General features: G+C 38.6%; 1 protein-coding gene across 5 annotated transcripts in view; it reads right to left on the reverse strand.

Annotated features, from left to right (window-relative positions):
* The window catches only part of NSUN6 (NOP2/Sun RNA methyltransferase 6), a 74,897-nt gene that overhangs the window by 52,545 nt on the left and 1,637 nt on the right, over positions 1-20,715 (reverse strand). For 4 of the 5 annotated variants that reach the window (XM_082452898.1, XM_082452896.1, XM_082452899.1 and 1 more), the window contains exons 2-3: positions 19,294-19,449; positions 14,913-14,992 (exon numbers count right to left, since the gene is read on the reverse strand). In XM_082452898.1, the coding sequence (XP_082309024.1) occupies positions 14,913-14,992; positions 19,294-19,449 (236 nt within the window). The remainder of the gene's footprint in view (positions 1-14,912; positions 14,993-19,293; positions 19,450-20,715) is intronic. The other variant, XM_082452900.1, reaches the window with a different exon arrangement.

Consider the following 20,715-nt stretch of genomic DNA (forward strand, 5'->3'; position numbering starts at 1 on the left):
TTACAAAGAAGATGGACACTTGAGAAAAAGAAAATAGAAAGAGGATTCTATTGCAAGATAGTAAGTGGCACCAAAAACTGCTTCATCAGATACAACAAACTAGTGAATATAACAAAAAAGAAGCAGACCCACATATATAAAGACCAAACTAGTGGCTACCAGTGGGGAGAGGGAAGTGGGGAAGGGCAAGAAAGGAGTAGGGGATTAATAGGTACAAACTATTATGTATAAAATAAGCTACAAGGATCTATTATATGATACAGGGAATATAGCCAATATTTTTTTCTTTATTGAAGTATAGTTGATTTACAATGTTGAGTTAGTTTCAGGTGTACAGCAAAGTGATTCAGTTTTATATATATAGATATATAGATATAAATATTTCTTTTTCAGATTCTTTTCCCATACAGGTTATTACAAGATACTGAATATAGTTCACTATGCTATACAGTAGGACCTTGTTATCTGTTTTATATACAGTAGTGTGTATCTGTTCATCCCAAACTCCTGACTTATCCCTCGCCCACCCCCTTACCCTTTGGTAACCATAAATTTGTTTTCTATGTCTCTAAGTCTATTTCCATTTTGTAAATAAATTCATTTGTATCATTTTTTTTTAGATTCCACATGTAAGTGGTATCATATGATATTTGTCTTTCTCTTTCTCACTTAACTTCACTTAGTATGATCATCTCTAGGTCCATCCATGTTGCTGCAAATGGCATTATTTCAGCAAAGTAGCCAATGGTATAGCCAATATTTTATAACTATAAATGGAGCATAACCTTTAAAAATTGTGAATCACTATACTGTACACATGTAACTTATATTGTACATCAGCTATACCTCAATTTAAAAATAATTAGGCAGGACTGAGGTCACAGGAAATGACACACAGGGTAGAACAGGAAAAGGGACCCCTTGGGGCTCAGACTGGTATCTGCCATCACCAGCTCTGATGTGTTTCATGTTAGAATGGACATGATCAAGTGTTTCTATTCTAATCACCCAATGAAGCTTTATGTGGATTAAAATCACAACCCCCAAAGGAAAAAAAAAAAAACTGCTTCATCATTTAACAAGCATTACTGTTTCATACTGTTTCATAACAGCATTAGGAGAGAAGAGAAATAAAGTCCCTGCCTTCAAAGACTAAAATAGACAACATATGAGGAATTCAAAAATATTTCTAAAGTGGTAGATTGGTGCACAGTAAGTTATTAATATTTCAAACTAGACAAAGGTAAGTCTTTTTCTCTTCCTTTGCTATCCAGCTTTTTTGAGTGTTCTCCAATTTCTCACCTCCCATCCATTCCTCAAATCACTGAAGCCTGGGTATCACTTCCAACACTCAGAGCGGCCTTTTTCAAAGGTCAGCGGTGCCTGTGTGATTACCCCAAACAAACATCTTGAGTGAGCACTGCATGTCTGATGGGCTTCCCTGGTTGGCAACATTTCACACGTGCTGTCGTAACTCCTTGCTGAGGGAATTAAGTGCGTTTTCTTCCCATGATCTCGAAATGATCAAACCTCAGTAAACTTCTCAGCTTTATCCTCCTTCCTGGTCCCACACTCTCACTGCCCGTTCTCTAGCTATCTCTAGAAGAGGTGCACTCCCCCAGGTGCTAAAGCATGCCAGGCAGCTCATCTCACTCTGAATCCTAAATCTTGGCAATCTCAGGATTTCAATAATCACAAAAATTACCCACATATTTTTTTTTAATTTTATTGAAGTATATTTGATTTACAACGTTGTGCTAATTTCTGCTGTACAGCAAAGTGATTCAGTTATACACATACATATTCTTTTCCATTATGGTTTATCAGAGGATACTGAATATAGCTCCCTGTGCTATACAGTAGGACCTTGTTATTTTTCTTTAAACATTTTATCAACACAGCACATTTTTTTTTATACAGCAGGTTCTTATTAGTCACCCATTTTATACACATCAGTGTATACACGTCAATCCCAATCGCCCAATTCATCACACCACCACCACCACCCCCCCGCCGCTCTCCCCCCTCGGTGTCCATACGTTTGTTCTCTACATCTGTGTCTCAATTTCTGCCCTGAAAACCGGTTCATCTGTACCATTTTTCCAGGTTCCACATACATGCGTTAATATACGATATTTGCTTTTCTTTCTGACTTACTTCACTCTGTATGACAGTCTCTAGATCCATCCATGTCTCAACAAATAACCCAATTTCGTTCTTTTTTATGGCTGAGTAATATACCATTGTATATATGTACCACAACTTCTTTATCCATTCGTCTGTTGATGGGCATTTAGGTTGCTTCCATGACCTGGCTATTGTAAATAGTGCTGCAATGAACATTGTGGTGCATGTGTCTTTTTGAATTATGGTTTTCTCTGGGTATATGCCCAGTAGTGGGATTGCTGGGTCATATGGTAGTTCTATTTTTAGTTTTTTAAGGAACCTCCATACTGTTCTCCATAGTGGCTGTATCAATTTACATTCCCACCAACAGTGCAAGAGGGTTCCCTTTCTTCACACTCTCTCCAGCATTTGTTGTTTGTAGACTTTCTGATGATGCCCATTCTAACTGGTGTGAGGTGATACCTCACTGTAGTTTTGATTTGCGTTTCTCTAATGATTAGTGATGTTGAGCAGCTTTTCATATGTCTCTTGGCCATCCGTATGTCTTCTTTGGAGAAATGTCTATTTAGTTTTTCTGCCCATTTTTGGATTGGGTTGTTTGCTTTTTTTAATATTGAGCTGCATGAGCTGTTTATATATTTTGGAGATTAATCCTTTGTCCGTTGATTCGTTTGCAAATATTTTCTCCCATTCTGAGGGTTGTCTTTTCGTCCTGTTTATGGGTCTTGTTTATGGTTTCCTTTGCTGTGCAAAAGCTTTGAAGTTTCATTAGGTCCCATTTGTTTATTTTTGTTTTTATTTCCATTACTCTAGGAGGTGGATCCACAAAGATCTTGCTGTGATTTATGTCAAAGAGTGTTCGTCCTATGTTTTCAGGACCTTGTTATTAACCCACATATTCTAATGATTAGCCTTTCCAGACTGATCACCTGCAGGTAGCTATATATACATGTCCCACAGTTATTTCAAACTCAACAAGTCCTGAACAATGTTATGATTCTCTGACCCACTCCTCAAATCCTTGGTAACACCCCAATGCTTTTCATCCTCCTATGTCTCCAGTCTTGAACAAAGTGCCATTATCTATCTGAATAGCTAGACTGGAAAGCCTGGCATCATCTTAAATCTCTTCTTCCGAAAACTTCGAACATTCACTGAGTTACCAAGTGATGCCACCTCTAACTCTCTGACAGGTCTTCGGGGCCCATCCCCTGACATCAGACGTGCATCGCCTCTTAACCTGATCACTGAGTAGCTTCCACGTTTTATCTCTGATTGCTTTCAGATCCTCCTGATGTCTCTGGAGTTCTTCAGTTCCATTCTGAAGTACCTAGATATGGATTTATCTTTACTTTTGGCTTCAGACATTGTATTTCTTAAATTTGACTTTCATCAATTCTGGAGAATTCTTTGTCATTCTATTTTTGAATATTGTCTCTCCCCATTATTTCTAATCTATACATCTGGGACTCATTAGAAACGTGTAGTGCCTTTTCATTCTTTTTTCCATGACTCAGTTTCATACTTTCAACTGCTTTACCTTCTTTACCTGCTGCATTCTGGGTAATTTCCTATGAGTCATCCTCTAGTTCATTAATTCTCTCATCTGTTGGGTCTACTCTTCAGTTTAGCTCATTGAATGAGTTTTTAATTTTAATGATATTTTTATTTCTAGAAATTCTTTTTCAATTCTTTTTTTCCCTCTTAGGGTCTTTTATGTTTTAGATTCTTCCTTTGTTTTTTATCATTTCAAGGAGACTGATTTTACAGTCTCTACCAGTTAGCTCTATTTGCTACAGTTCTGGGGGAATCTAATCCCTTCAGTCTGTTGTATACGCTGGTCCTCACTAGTGGTGGTTTGATTCTTAGTGCAGCTTCTAACTGTGAGAAAGGTGCATGGCCTGGGCTGACGGGTGCCACTCCAGAGTGGTTTCAAGCATCTCAGGAACTGGCTTAGGATCCAATTTTTATGTTAATTTCCCAAACTGCAGGTTTCCAGACCACTTGGGTGGTATGAATTTGAATTCCAAGCCCTTATAGGTATGAAACCTCTGAATTTTGCATCTCAGAGATTTTTTTTCCTCCAACTAAAAACTCCAAGGCAAGAGAGATCCAACTCCTAATTACTGCCTTGTACTGACTACTGGATGTTTCTCACCTCCTAGCACTAGAATCCTCTTGTTAAAACCAAAGCCCCCACCCAGGGACTTCCCTGGTGGCACAGTAGTTAAGAATCTGCCTGCCAATGCAGGGGACATGGGCTCAAGCCCTGATCCGGGAAGATCCCACATGCCGCAGAGCAACTAAGCCCGTGCACCGCAACTACTGAGCCTGTGGCTCTAGAGCCCGCCAGCCACAACTACTGAGCCTAAGCTCTAGAGCCTGCAAGCCACAACTACCGAGCCCGTGTGCCTAGAGCCCATGCTCCACAACAAGAGAAGCCACCACAATGAGAAGCCCGCACACCGCAATGAACAGTAGCCCTCTCTCGCCACAACTAGAGAAAGCCTGTGTGCAGCAACAAAAGACCCAATGCAGCCAAAAATTAATTAATTAAATTTTTTTTAAAAACCAAAGTCCCTAAATTCAGGGGACCAAGCATTTTCTCCCTCAAATCCCCCAACCCTTAATCTTAGCTCACACACTTACTGCTCTGTTTTCAGTTACTCTTCATTCTAACCACTGAATATTTCACTTACGTTCTTAATCACTCCACTGTGCATTTTATGACCTATTTTTTAGTCAGTATTCCTAGTCCTATGTAGCAGAAACATCCTCAAGTTATCTAGTTCACCGTATTGCTGGGAATAAAAGACTGAAATAGTTCCCTAACTTGGCTCCAGTTTTGCAATTCATCTTCTTTTGAAAAAAGTGTTTAAGCTTTTTGGGCTGTAACCCAGGGTAAGAAATGCACTTAAATCACATCCCAGTACACGTGTGTATACACACACATACATTTATAGCAAACATTTCACGAAATACCTTACTATGTACAATCCAATATATTATAAAATACCCCATTTCTTTAAAAAAAAAAAAAAAAGCCCATAAAAAACCAATTAACATAGAGAATCCTAAAGATGATACCAGAAAACTACTAGAGCTAATCAATGAATTTGGTAGAGTAGCAGGATACAAAATTAATGCACAGAAATCTCTTGCATTCCTATACACTAATGATGAAAAATCTGAAAGTGAAATTAAGAAAACACTCCCGTCTACCATTGCAACAAAAAGAATAAAATATCTAGGAATAAACCTACCTAAGGAGACAAAAGATCTGTATGCAGAAAATTATAAGACACTGATGAAAGAAATTAAAGATGATACAAATAGATGGAGAGATATACCATGGTCTTGGATTGGAAGAATCAACATTGTGAAAATGACTCTACTACCCAAAGCAATCTACAGATTCAATGCAATCCCTATCAAACTACCACTGGCATGTTTCACAGAACTAGAACAAAAAATTTCACAATGTGTATGGAAACACAAAAGGGCCCGAATAGCCAAAGCAATCTTCAGAACGAAAAATGGAGCTGGAGGAATCAGGCTCCCTGACTTCAGACTATATTACAAAGCTACAGTAATCAAGACAGTTTGGTACTGGCACAAAAAACAGAAACATAGATCAATGGAACAGGATAGAAAGCCCAGAGATAAACCCATGCACATATGGTCACCTTATCTTTGATAAAGGAGGCAAGCATATACGGTGGAGAAAAGACAGCCTCTTCAATAAGTGGTGCCGGGAAAACTGGACAGGTACATGTAAAAGTATGAAATTAGAACACTCCCTGACACCATACACAAAAATAAACTCAAAATGGATTAAAGACCTAAGTGTAAGGCCAGACACTATCAAACTCTTAGAGGAAAACATAGGCAGAACACTCTATGACATAAATCACAGCAAGATCCTTTTTGACCCAGCTCCTAGAGAAATGGAAATAAAAACACAAATAAACAAATGGGACCTAATGAAACTTCAAAGCTTTTGCACAGCAAAGGAAACCATAAACAAGACCAAAAGACAACCCTCAGAATGGGAGAAAATATTTGCAAATGAAGCAACTGACAAAGGATTAATCTCCAAGATTTACAAGCAGCTCATGCAGCTCAATAACAAAAAAACAAACAACCCAATCCAAAAATGGGCAGAAGACCTAAATAGACATTTCTCCAAAGAAGATATACAGATTGCCAACAGACACATGAAAGAATGCTCAACATCATTAATCATTAGAGAAATGCAAATCAAAACTACAATGAGATATCATCTCACACCGGTCAGAATGGCCATCATCAAAAAATCTAGAAACAAACAAACAAAAAAATCTAGAAACAATAAATGCTGGAGAGTGTATGGAGAAAATGGAACCCTCTTGCACTGTTGGTGGGAGTGTAAATTGATACAGCCACTATGGAGAACAGTATGGAGGTTCCTTAAAAAACTAAAAATAGAACTACCATATGACCCAGCAATCCCACTACTGGGCATATACCCTGAGAAAACCATAATTCAAAAAGAGTCATGTACCAAAATGTTCATGGCAGCTCTGTTTACAATAGCCAGGACATGGAAGCAACCTAAGTGTCCATCATCGGATGGATGGATAAAGAAGATGCGGCACATATATACAATGGAATATTACTCAGCCATAAAAAGAACTGAAATGGAGGTATTTGTAGTGAGGTGGATGGAGTTAGAGTCTGTCATACAGAGTGAAGTAAGACAGAAAGAGAAAAACAAATACAGTATGCTAACACATATATATGGAATCTAAGGGAAAAAAAAAAAAAAAAGGTCATGAAGAACCTAGTGGCAAGACGGGAATAAAGACACAGATCTACTAGAGAATGGACTTGAGGATATGGGGAGGGGGAGGGGTGAGATGTGACAGGGTGAGAGAGTGGCATGGACATATATACACTACCAAATGTAAAATAGATAGCTAGTGGGAAGCAGCCCCATAGCACAGGGAGATCAGCTCGTTGCTTTGTGACCACCTAGAGGGGTGGGATAGGGAGGGTGGGAGGGAGGGAGATGCAAGAGGGAAGAGATATGGGAACATATGTATAACTGATTCACTTTGTTATAAAGCAGAAACTAACACACCATTGTAAAGCAATTATACTCCAATAAAGATGTTTAAAAAAAAAAAAACAAAAACACCAATTAAATTGGGCTTCCCTAGTGGCGCAGTGGTTGAGAATCCGCCTGCCAGTGCAGGGGACACGGGTTCGAGCCCTGGTCTGGGAAGATCCCACATGCCGCGGAGCAACTAGGCCTGTGAGCCACAGCTACTGAGCCTGCGCGTCTGGAGCCTGTGCTCCGCAACAAGAAAGGCCGCGATAGTGAGAGGCCCGCGCACCGCGATGAAGAGTGGCCCCCGCTTGCCGCAACTAGAGAAAGCCCTTGCACAGAAACAAAGACCCAACACAGCCAAAAATAAATAAATAAATAAATAAAATAAAAACAAAGGAATTCCTTTTAAACAAAAAATGCAAAATACTCCATTATATTAAAAAAAAACCGATTAAATTGATTTCACAACCTACTAATGGGTCATGATCTACACGCAGTTTGGAAAACATACCTGTATGCTACTACCAGTATTGTATTTCTAAAATCATGACTGTAATAAAAATTATTTGGCTCCTATATTCTACGCAAAAAACAAAACACTCCTTAGTTTAAAAGCAAAAGCCCTTCACATTTCACAGTCTACCTCTCCTAACTACTTCAGCATCTTCTTTCACACGTCTCTCTGAGAACTCATTAGCCAAACCTGATCACTTTTGTCGTGAACCACCATCTATTTTCACACCTCTGTACTTTCTGCATATGTTTTCTCTCTATCTCGCATACCCTTACCCACTTTATCTCCTCATCCACCTCATTCTTACTCACCTTCAAGGCTCAACTGAAGTAACATCTATTTGGAGAAAATCTTTACCCACTTCTTTGCACTCAGCCCTTCTTTTTCTACGCTCTAGTGGTATTTAATTCACACCCCTACCATGGCATCTATTGCAGTTTGACTTGTACCAATATTCCCTGCTTCTAGAAACTATGTTCCATCCATCTTTGTAACGTCTTTGCGTCTCACACATAGCACCAATTCAAAGAGTATCTTGTGAAATGGAACCCTGTAGTGTTAATCAGAAGGTTTTTATGAGAAAAACCATTTCATGGCGAGAAGAGAATGGCAGACCACAAAGATGAGTCTTAACATAGTGGGCCAGAAGTGCTACCCTTTCTTTGGGAGGCCTGGTGACAAGGCTGGTCCTCGGCTAGTGTTCTGGAACTTAGAATCAGGGGAGTTCCCACTATTAACTGGTAAGGGTAGCTCAGTGTGCCTACACTGTCTGTAACAGTGTGTTTGTAAACAAGTAACATGGCTTATGGTGGACAGTGACTCTCGTTCTGGGAGGCTGGAATCTGGGTACACACCAGGCAGGAGGTACCCACACAACCTGCCCTGGACGAAAACCCTGGATGCCGTGTCTCATTAGAGCTTCGCTGGTGGGTGACATCTCACATGTATGTTGTCGCCCGTGCTTACTGAGGGACTTAAGTGCACCCTGTATGACCCCGCTGGAAAAAGGCCCCACAGCTTGCAGATGGTTTTCCCTAGGCCTCATCCCACGCACCTTTTGTTTTGTTGGTTTCCCTTCAGATTCTTTCCCTGATTAAATCACAGTCACGCGTACGATCATATGCCGAGTCCTCTGAGTCCTCCCAGGGGATCACAGAGCCAGGGAGTGGTCTTGGGGATGCCTCAACACAGGAAGTAATTGTATAAAAATGTAAGACAGCGTATGCAAGCGGCAAGGTGTACGTCAGCTTCACGGAAATTTTAGCGAGGGAATGTAAAAGTTGACGTAGGGCCATAAAAAATACTAAGAGCTTGATTTTTATTGAACTGTTTCTAAATAAAGGAGTGAAGCAACAACATTAAAGAAAGATGATTTTCCAATTGAACAGTAATAAAGATTGGAGGAAAAATAGTAAGAAGGTACTTAATTGCACACAGCCAAAAATAAAAATAAATAGTAAAATAAACATTTTTTTAAAAATACTCTTGTATCGATGTAGACAACAAACTTACGGTCATGGGGGGAGAGGAACGATAAATTGGGAGATTGGGACTGACACAGACACACTACTATATATAAAATAGATAACTAATAAGGACCTACTGTATACACAGGGAACTCTACTCAATACTCTGTAATGACCTATATGGGAAAAGATTCTAAAAAAGAGTGGATATATGTAGATGTATACCTGATTCACTTTGCTGTACAACAGAAACTAACACAACATTGTAAATCAACTATACGCCAATAAAAATTTTTTTAAAAAATACTCTTGTATTGAGAGTGGGGGGAATGCATTAGGAGTTTGGGATTAACATATACACACTACTATATATAAAACAGACAACCAACAAGGGCCTACTGTATAGCACAAGGAACTATACTCAATATTTTGTAATAGCTTATAAGGGAAAAGAATCTGAAAAGGAATATTTAACTGAATCACTTTGCTGTACACCTGAAACTAACAACACATTGTAAATCAACTATAATTTGATAAAAAAATAAAAAATAAAAAATACTCTTGTATCAAGAGAAGCCTGGCATTCAATTTTCTCTTTAAGTTTTTCAATAAAGTTGACATTCATACCATCAAAATCAGCATTACAACCTTATGTTCAATCTAATTACCAGTGATAAAACCTTCCTAACGTTAAAATATATTTGATCAGTAAATTAAATAGCATGTTAAATAAAATGAGGGAACCTGAATTTTATGGTGAGAAATTACTTTTTAAATTGTTTACTGTCTATAAATAGTTTAACCTATGTTTTGATATCTTAAATAATTGGATGATGTTGAGCTTCTAGTAAAAGATTAGTCAAAGAGTAAAAGTATAAATATATTCCTTTTTCTAAAGCCCACAGAAATGGGGAAAGAAAAATCTGAAAGAAAATTCCATTTGCAAGAAAACTAAGAAACAGCTATTACCCAAATGATTAAGAATAATTAGCTAACACAGTAAAATTTGGATCAAACCTAGTTCCCCAACAGGGTATGAATGCTTCTGAAAAGGAAAGGCTTCTGGGCGCCTAAACAAATATCTACTGCTTAGATCCAGGACCAGAGGGTCTGATAGAAAAAAGGAGAATCTGGGAATGTCTTGTCAGTGCCCTGTTCCCTGAAGATAAAGATGAAAGAGGATCTGGACTGGCAAAATTGGCACAAGCAGACAATCTGTGTTTTCTGTAACAAAACTGGACAAACTGCCTAGAAGTAGCTAAGGGAAGAGAAGGGAAAGCGCAGCCAACTCTGTCACTCCTCCCCTGAGTTCACTAAGCATAAACAAAAATTAAAGCCCCCAACAGAAAAGCTATGAGCTGGACCCCCTCACACGGAGCCTTAGTCTTCTTCAGCTCAGCTCACCAGGACTAGAGTTGTGCCACTAGGAAAGACCTGGTGAAAGTGTTTCTGAAAGACACATCTGATGAGTTGTCTAGGCATACACTTGACCCGAAGTGCAAACTAGGTGAATCTATGTGAAAGTTTTCATTCAAGGATTCATTCAAACTGGGAACTATGTGTAGATACAGATGGCCCTGTCTACCCTCAGGTTCTGCATCCATGGAGTCAACCAACCACAGACGAAAAAAAATTTTTTTTTAATTCCAGAAAATTCCTAAAAGCAAAACTTGAATTTGCTGTGCACTGGCAACTACGTACATAGTATTAAGTATTGTAAGTAATCTAGAAATGATTTAAAGCATACTGAAGGATGTGCATGAGTTATATGCAAACACTACACCATTTTATATGAGACTTGAGCATCTGTGATTATTGGTATGTTGGGGTGGAGGGGGTGGGTATCCTGGAACCAATCTCCCATGGATACCAAGGGACGTCCGTAGTACTAAACAAAGTTGTAATAAACAAAAGGCAGTACAAAATGTACAGACTAAAAAAGCGCAGAATTTCAAATAAACTCTCTAGCGTTTCAAAGAAATTAAAAAGAACCTTAAAAAAGGGATATAATAACAACAACAAGATTAAAAAAATAAAGAACAAAAGTGAACTAGCCAAGCTCAGCAAGCAAAGGATAGTAAATCCTCAGAAATTAAACAGTTAATGTAACAGGCTTGCGACAGCTATTCTTAGAAAGGCCAGCTTGGAAGGTTGGCCCTTGGCCAGCATCTGGAAACTTGACTGGCAAACAGTTCCCAGCACTGATATAAAACCACCTCTTATAAGAGTGAATTACTGTTCCTAAACTGTTCGTCCAAGCAGCGTGGTTATGCTGAACACCTGCTTTCCTTTTGGGAGCCTGGAAGTTCGTTACGTGCCAGGCAGAGGGCGCCCAGATGGCCAGCACCCGACCAAAACCTTGGGTGCTGGGTCTCTAATGGGCTCCTCTCATAGGCAATGGTTCTACACACGTCACAACTGACTGCTGGAGGGGTGAAGCCTGTCCCGGGAGCTGCATGGGGAGAGACTCCTGCAAGCTTGCGCCTGGTTTCCTCCAGACCTTACCCCGCATGCCTTCTCCCTCTGCTGATTCTGCTTTTGTACCCCTTTCGTGTAATAAATCCCCGCCATGAGCCCGACTAGACGCTGAGTCCCGTGAGTCCTTCCAGCCCGTCACAAGACCCTGGGCTGCCTGGGGGTGTCCCAAAACAGGCAGCATCTGCACTGGAAATCCAACATGCAGAGTACCGGGGTCCTCCTAGCAGAGAGGGCAGAAATATGGAACAGAAAAATATTCAAAGAACTACCAGAAGACTTGTAATTTAAAAATTACATTGCATTTCAATGAAAACTAAGGAGAATAATAATTATTATAATAAGTATTAATAATAATTATTATTATTATAAGGTATATCCCAGCGAAGTTTCTAAAGTCCAGTGCCTAAGAATCCCATAGATCTCCAAGTGAAAAATCAAGATTCTGTTGTAAGAGGGAAAATATTTTTTGGCCTCAGATTTCTTCATAGCAACACGTGAGGCCATAAGATTGTAGAAGCAGTGTCTACAAAGGGCTGAGGGAAATAACATGTGGCCTGAAATGACTATAATCAGCCTATAAGTTGTTGTTTAAACATAAAGGCAACAAGCAATTCTCAAGCGAGAAAGGAAACAGAGCGTACAAGAGACCTACTTGGGAGAAGGGAAGCAGGCGCTGGAGACCTGCTAAATGACGCTATTCGATCAACCAAGAGATCAATTAAGATAAAGAACTCAGAAATAAACTGCCAATAGGGCTACAAGCAAGCACTGCATTCATCTGAATTATGCTTGTAGAATAAAAATGTTACAAGGCTTTACAATGTTAAAAAACTAACAGTAAATAAAAATTGGTTGGTGGAGGTTTTAGGGCAAATTTAAGCCTAAGAATTTCTTCAATTTTCATAGTAGAAAGTCAAAAGATACCTAATAAAAGTGATGATGACTTTAAAAGGCAAAAAAGAGCCGAACTGTTCCTTTTAGAAATGAAAGGTAGGTATATGAATCCACAATCCTAAAAGATTTCTTAGTGCTTTCCTGTAGTAACTCACCATTTGTGTTTTATAGTTCACTAATGCTTTAACTTTTTTTAACTTTTTATTCACTTTCGGCTGCGTTTTTGGTCTTCGTTGCTGCGCGCGGGCTTTCTTTAGTTGGAGTGAGCGGGAGCTACTCTTTGTTGCGGTGCTCAGGCTTCTCTTGTTGTGGCGCACGGGATCTACGGGCATGGGCTTCAGTAGTTGTGGCGCACGGGCTCTAGGGCACAGGCGTAGTAGTTGTGGCACACGGGCTTAGCTGCTCCGCGGCATATGGGATCTTCCCAGACCAGGGCTCAAACCCATGTCCCCTCCATTAGCAGGCTGATTCTTAACCACTGCACCACCAGGGAAGTCCCCACTAATGTTTTAATGAGTAGTTTAGCTCACTACAAAGAACAGATGAAAGGATTATTACATACCCAGTAAAAAGAATGAAATAGTGTTATATAGGATTACGGAAAACTGTGGAGGCCACAGTACATTCTGAAATGAATCGCAGGTCTCAAAAGACCTGTGACTGTGATCAACTGTAGTAACTAATTGGTTTAAAACTAGGAGATGAAAGAAATCAGAACAGTGGTTTCCTGGTAGGTGGGCAGAATGCAGAGAATTTTCTGGGTGATGGAAATGGTGTATATCTTGATGGGGGTGAGTCTTCACTACACAGTTGTATGAATTTACCAAAACTCAGCAAATACTACACTTAGTTAAGATCTCTGCATTTCACTAATGCAAATTCCCCCTTAACAATGAGCTAGAAGAAGGAGTTTACAAAATCAGGACTTGCCTGGTGGTCCAGTGGTAAAGAATCCACCTTCCAACGCAGGGGACGCGGTTTCAATCCCTGGTTGGGGAACTAAGATCCCACATGCCGCGGGGCAACTAAGCCTACGCACCACAACTACGGAGCTCGCACACCTCAACAAGAGCCCACGTGCTGCAAACTACAGATCCCACGCACCACAACTAGAGAGAAGCCCCCGCGCCGCAACAAAAGATCCCGCAAGCCTCAACGAAGATCCCGTGTGCCAAAACTAAGACCCGACACAGCCAAAAAAAAAAAAAAAAAAAAAGAGAGAGTTTACAAAATCAATTTTTTTAATTGCAGAAGTAATACGTGCTTACAGTAAAAAAAATAAGACAGAAATGTTACAAGTGAAAATCTCCTCTTACCCAGTTTCTCCCAATCCAACTTCCTCAGTTAATCCCTGTCAACAGTTGGGTATGTTATATCCTTCCAGACTTTTTTCCGTATATAAATAAATATATATAAATCTGTAGTTGTGTGTGTTTTTTAATTGCAAAAGCAATGTGATTTCTTACATTCCTACACAGAGCAACATGCTTTTGGTATTTAATTTATCGAGAACATCACCTTTTATTTGTACATATAATTCTCCCACATTAAAGGTCATATAAAAAATAATAATAATAAAGGCCATATAACATTCCACTGTGTGGATAAACCAAAAACCACTGCTCTACTGTTGACCACTAAATTACTTTAAAGCTTTAACAAAATGAGCATTTTTATGTTTATTATAAGTCTTAGGGGTATTAAAAAATTTTTATCACAATTAGGGATTTTCAATACAACTCCCATTATAATATGAAAGCCTATTTTTTCAATTTTTAAACACATCCCTTCCAAACACACAGTATCTGTTCTACTCAGAGAACAAACACAGTAATTTAACATAACTGTGAATTAATAAAATTTTACAAACATATTATGAAAGTAGGAAACGTTGCTTTGTATTTTTGTTGTAGCTCAAAAAAGTTTTAATTTAGCAGTGGAATCAAGATATACAAGTAAACAAACGTAATTTTCTTACAGAATGGAAAAAAATCAATCACTGCACAGCAGAAACTAACACAACATTGTAAAGCAATTATACTCCAATAAAGATGTTTAAAAAAAAAAAAGAAAACGTGACATAACACAGAAAAAAAAATCAATCACTGCACTAAATGCAACTACAATGCATTACTCTCAAGGTACCTGGGCCCATTCCTAGTGTTCTTTTGTAATATTTTCCATGAAAGACTATAGAGCCAGCATTTATCAAGTTTGTGAATTCCTATCTAAATAAAATGACTAATAATGGAGAAACTTAGTACTTTCACCAAACAGTAAAAAAGAACCTGTGACATTTTTACTTAGAAGAATACAATTTGAAAATGAAATAGTTACAAACCTAGGTCCAATAACAGGAATAAGTAAGACATCCTGAAGGTCTGGATGTTGAAGAATAGGAAAACTTAATCCATTAAACTGCTGTTAAAAATAAACACATAGGATTACAAAGCAATCAATATACTGGTTAAACTTCAAATTACAGAGCTTTTCAGTGTCATTACCTAGCAGAGCATGGTAATGAGCGTGATTTAGGGTATTTTCACTTTATTCCACGGGATACTATAAAAAATCAAAGACTTCAAAACAACAACGTTTTCTCTACAATTTGATTCTCAAGTATCTTGACTTCTTTACAAGTAAAAGGCTCAATTTTGCTTACTGTTTGACTTTGTAAGCACCAACTATTTTGGCCTTAAGTGACTTACTCTGAAAACACGTATCCAATATAGAATTGCATGAATAGGACATTAAAGATTGAGATTATTAAATGCTATTTATTATATATTATCAACACTGGCTGCCATGTCAGTTGGATGATGCTTTCTGGCAAAGGCTCAGGATTTTCAGTATCCTCCACCATACTTGGCCTTCAGACTGGAAATAAGTGCAGGGCCAGTGGCATAGGTGCTGGGGCCAACTCCCAGTCTCATGGGAGCCAACTCTGTGCAGCTCTTCCCAACGCCATGGTCATGCTGGTAGCTTGAAATCGACCAGAGTGGGAGCATTTACACCACAAAACTCAGCAAACACCACACACCGGCGTTACTTTTGCAGTACGTACCAGCACAGCACAGCTGCAGGCGGAAGACAACTGGGCACTCCACGCGGAAGAGTGGACTGGACAGCAAGGGCTGTGTACCCTGCCAGAGGGCAACACGCAAATACTGGAGAACGAGTCTCCACCGTGTAGGCTACGGATTATCAACTCACTCATGTTCACGTAATACACCAAAGAGCAGTGACCATAACAGATATTTGCATTGCCTTGTAGCATCCATACACTACCTACAGAGAACTTCCCAAATCAACCTATTTCTAAGTTGATAAGAGAAAAAAGATTCTTCAGATTTCAGAAATCTAACTATATTTCTACCAAGTCAACAGCTCTTCTGCCTTCTGCTTCTTCCAGGCAAAGGATATTGTGGACTAACCATATCCAACAGAATAGTAAGAAATCTTAAGGGCAAACTCATTCAAACAAACCTCTCTCCCTTTTTTTTCCCCTCTCTCCCTCACGTTCTCTCATTGTTTGATACCTTACAGCATCCAGACTGTGGATCCTTCCAAGGAGAAGAGAATGAATTTTGCCATTTGTTTTTGTTTTGCTTTGGAAGTACTATTTCTTTATACTATAGAAATAGTCTACATAGAGGTCAATCCTCCTCAGGCCAAGGTTTTCCTTCTCTCCCTTTTTATCAGATATTAAAATGATACAGAAATAAAACTTTTATAAAACCACACGTCTGTAACTTCCATAAAACCCCACAAACTTTTTTTTAAACCAAGCATATCACCTGCTTGTTTTTCTGTTTGTTTCTACCCCATGCCCTTTTAAAAACAGCCTTAGTGAGGTTAATTTACATACCATAAAATGTACCCATTTTAACTGCACAATTCAATGATTTTTAGTAAATTTACAGAAGTGTGCGACCATCACTAGAATCCAATTTTAGATCCCATCCATCAACACACTATGATTCCTAATGCTCATCTGCAGCCAATCCCTGTTCCCAGCTCCAACCCCAGGCAACCACTACCCTACTTTCTTTCTCTAGAAATCTGCCTTTTCGAGACATCTCATATAAACAGGATAATACAATGCAGACTGTCTTGTGTGTGGCTTCTTTCACTCACTATAGTGTTTTTGAGGTTCACCCAAGTGGTAGCATGTATCAGTTCACCACTTTCATTGCTGTACTGTTCCACTGTGTGAACATACCACGTTTTGTTTTTCTATTCACCAGTCGATGGACATTTGGATAGCTTCTCCCTTTTGGTTATTATGAACAATGCTGCTATTAACGTTCATGCCCAAGCCTTTGCATGGACGTATGTTTTCATGTCTCTTGGGTAGACACCTAGGAGTGGAATTGCTGGGTTGTACAGTAAATTTATGTTTAACTTTTTAAGAGACCACCAAACTGTCTTCCAAAGAAGCCAAACCACTTGACTTTCCCACCTGCAACGTATAAAGGTTCCAGTTTCTCCACATCCTTCACCAGTCAAATGAAATTTTAAATGATTAAATTTCAATATGTGACACAGAGATACTTGGAGACGAAGCACCCACTCATATACCGTTCAGGATATGTCTTCAGGATACACATGAGCTTGGGACATGGCAAAAGAAAGGAGATGTACAATCTAAAACCTCCTGCAAATCTCTTTTCCTGCTAGAAACAGGCACTGCTCAAGCCACCAGATTCTTACCTAGTGCCCACGACCCAACCTCCTCAGTCTTATCTTAACCTTCCAGGAAAGGGACTCAAAAGCCCCGGAGTGACTTCGTCTGCCTGATCTTAGATACAACCCCTGAGATCTTCTATTCCCATCAGAGTGGGATCCTAGATTATCTTAAGCTCTAGGAATAATTTGCTAGAAAACAATCTGGATCTGCCTGAGTTATGGACACCTTATGGGCCTCAGAACAGTTTCCTTCATACTGAAAACCTACATGCATGACTACATAAAAGTAATAATCTTAGCTGCTTAGAGGAACTGCTTATATTTTATGCCTAATGCCATTACTCTCGATAAAATTACCACTCTTATTAAAAATCACATTAACCTTTCTCCAAGTCTTATTTAAAATTATTATACTAAGTTTTGCTCTCATACAGCCAGAAATCGTAGCTGGTTCTTCTTATAACCTGGTCATCTCCTCACAACTTGAAGTTCATAGAATTGTTCTTAAAGAGAGTATGATAAACATTCCATAAATGTAATGAGATTAAAGACAAAAAATAAATGAATCAAGCAACAAGGTCCTATTTGTACAACACAGGGAACTATATTCAATATCCTGTAATAAACCATAATGGAAAAGAATATGAAAAAGAATATTTATATGCATAACTGAGTCATTTTGCTATACAGAAGAAATTAACACAACCTTGTAAATCAACTATACATCAATAAAATTTTTAAAAAAGAATCAATACCAGTGAAAATTCTCTGAAAATTTCTGTAAGTTATATCCAGAGTAAACTGATAACGCAGCCTGTGATATACAAATGCAAGTCTTTTAAGCATGCTTACCTCTTCCTTTTCATTTAGGCAGTAATTAGGTAGAAATAGGTCTGCTGACACCTATCATGGTTATTTGTTAGAAGAGATTTAATAACTACAAAATGCAACTTGAAGTACCCCCTTCAAGCAACTGTTTTCCTCCATCTTACATTTCTTTGGAGGCAAGTTTCAGTGCACAGTGTATGAAACACAAAATGCACAGCTTTGGGGTTTTCTTTCTGGTTTAAAAAAAATGTTAATACAATTTTCAAAGGTTACCTTTCATTTACAGTTACTACAAAATATTGGCTGTATTTCCCATGTTGTACAACACATCCTTGAGCCTGTCCTACACCCAACAGTTTGTCCCTCCCCCTCCCCACCCCAATAGTGCCCCTCCCCCCCACCCCACTGGTAACCACTCATTTGTTCTCTGTATCTGTGAGTCTGCTTCTTTTTTGTTATATTCACTAGTTAGCTGTATTTTTTAGATTCCACATATAAGTGATATCATGCAGTATTTGTCTTTCACTATCTGACTTATATCACTTATAAAATGTACAGCTTTTGAAAGCAAAGAAGACAATATAAACAAGAAAATTCCAATATTATTTTTCTGCCTGGAACTTTAAAAATGCCATTTTATAATACTGTTTTCACTTATAGGAAATGAGTATTATGCCCAAACTATTTTATTGGTTGAACAAAAAAAACTTTGTTTTATCTTTAAAATATATCTTTACATTATTTAATTTCCTGCTTTTATTATATTTAATTAAATTATTATATTAAAATAAAAAATATAATCCTACAGGTAATCAGTAGGCACCTCCTTACCTCTGGGCTCACCTTTGGCTATGTGATCTGCCCTCATGGTCGTTATATGCTGCTTATTACAATATCACAGACATTTAGGGTTAGAATGGACCGCTTATGTATTTTAATGACGAAGCAACGGAGGCCCAGATGGGTTGAGTGACCTATCTAGTCACTAAATTAATTCAGAATCAGAAGTACTAGGTTCAAGTTCTAGCATGAGCACTCACTACGTAACCTTGAACAACATTCGTGATCCTCAATTTCCTTATTTGTAAACACAAATATCGTTCACATGATATTAATGAGTATATCGTTCACATGATATTAATGAGGAGTGACATGACATAGATTGTAGAAATCTAATTCTGTACATGACAAAAATGTGCACGAACCTTCTGAAGCTCATCAAATAACAGATTTTTCACATGTTGTACTGAGGCTAGATGCGTATTTACTCTGACAGTAGTGAATGATGGAGGGTGGGACAACTTATGTAACAGTGTTTCAAACTTCCTTTCTGCTGCTTCTTTACCTAAAGCAGATACAACCTGAAAAAAAGAAAAGAACAAGTTAATGTTTCAGTTTCATTATACAAATTAAAAATATTAAGCAGGCTATATGTCTATACATTTCTTTCAACTAATGAAACATCATTTGGCAATTGTTCGGTTCCATTTCACTTTTCTGTATTTATGCGTTAAAAACACTAAGGGAATCGCGGTATTTCACAGGGTTATGCTAATAAACACCTAGTGAAACATCAGACAAAAAGGGCTTAGAAAACCCTGCCTCGGGCTTCCCTGGTGGTGCAGTGGCTAAGAATCTGCCTGCCAACGCAGGGGACACGGGTTTGAGCCCTGGTCTGGAAAGATCCCACATGCTGTGGAGCAACTAAGCCCGTGAGCCACAACTACTGAGCCCCCCGTGAGCCACAACTACTGAAGCCCGTGCACCTAGAGCCCGTGCTCCGCACCAAGAGAAGCCACTGCAGTGAGAAGCCCGCGCACGGCAGCAAAGAGCAGCCCCCGCTCGCCACAACTAGAGAAAGCCCACGCGCAGCACCACAGACCCAACACAGCCAAAAAAAAAAAAAAAATTTTTTTTTAATTTTTAAAAAAAACACTGCCTCACTTCAAAGCATTATTAACATTTTTAACATCTCTGCTACATTTATTAATATAATTCAGGATTTCATTCTACTTATTTCTAAAAACATTAACTGTTACATCACTTCTGTAGAACTAGTTCCTTGCTAACCTCGTATCCTAGAGCAAATTGGTTAGTAACGTTTTAAAACACCAATATTTGAAGAATAAGTAACACTGATACCGTCACCCAAAGAGCCCCCATAACATCAGCTTCTTAATATGGTATTATTAAATGTAACAGATAGATATTGTCCCAAAAAAACAGGTAGCAAGATACCTGTCAGATATAAAGTTAAACTCAAACGACCAAGTTTCCTTGTAATTAACTAAAGCTTTTGAGACACATATTTCCCCATTTTTTGTCATCTTTGACTATACCCTGCCTCACAGAATCTTCATAAACCACTTGCCAGCCTAATAATCCACTAGCCTAAAAGTATTAGTACTCTCTCAAGGTTTGTTTTTTTTAACTGAATATTCCATTACCTTTGATACTTTTTACAAAGGGATGGTTTTTCTTTTTGTAAAATCGTATAGTTAGTGGGTTTGAGGCAGAAGTGGTGTCAAAGACAGACATGTGAATCTTTTTTTATAAAACAATGTTAACCATTTTTAAAACTGCTGGGGAAAAAAACTGCTGACTGCCTCTATTTCTCTTAATACGCT

This window comes from Balaenoptera physalus (assembly GCF_965194825.1).
Source record: "Balaenoptera physalus genome assembly, chromosome: 2".
Taxonomy (NCBI): Eukaryota; Metazoa; Chordata; class Mammalia; order Artiodactyla; family Balaenopteridae; genus Balaenoptera; species Balaenoptera physalus.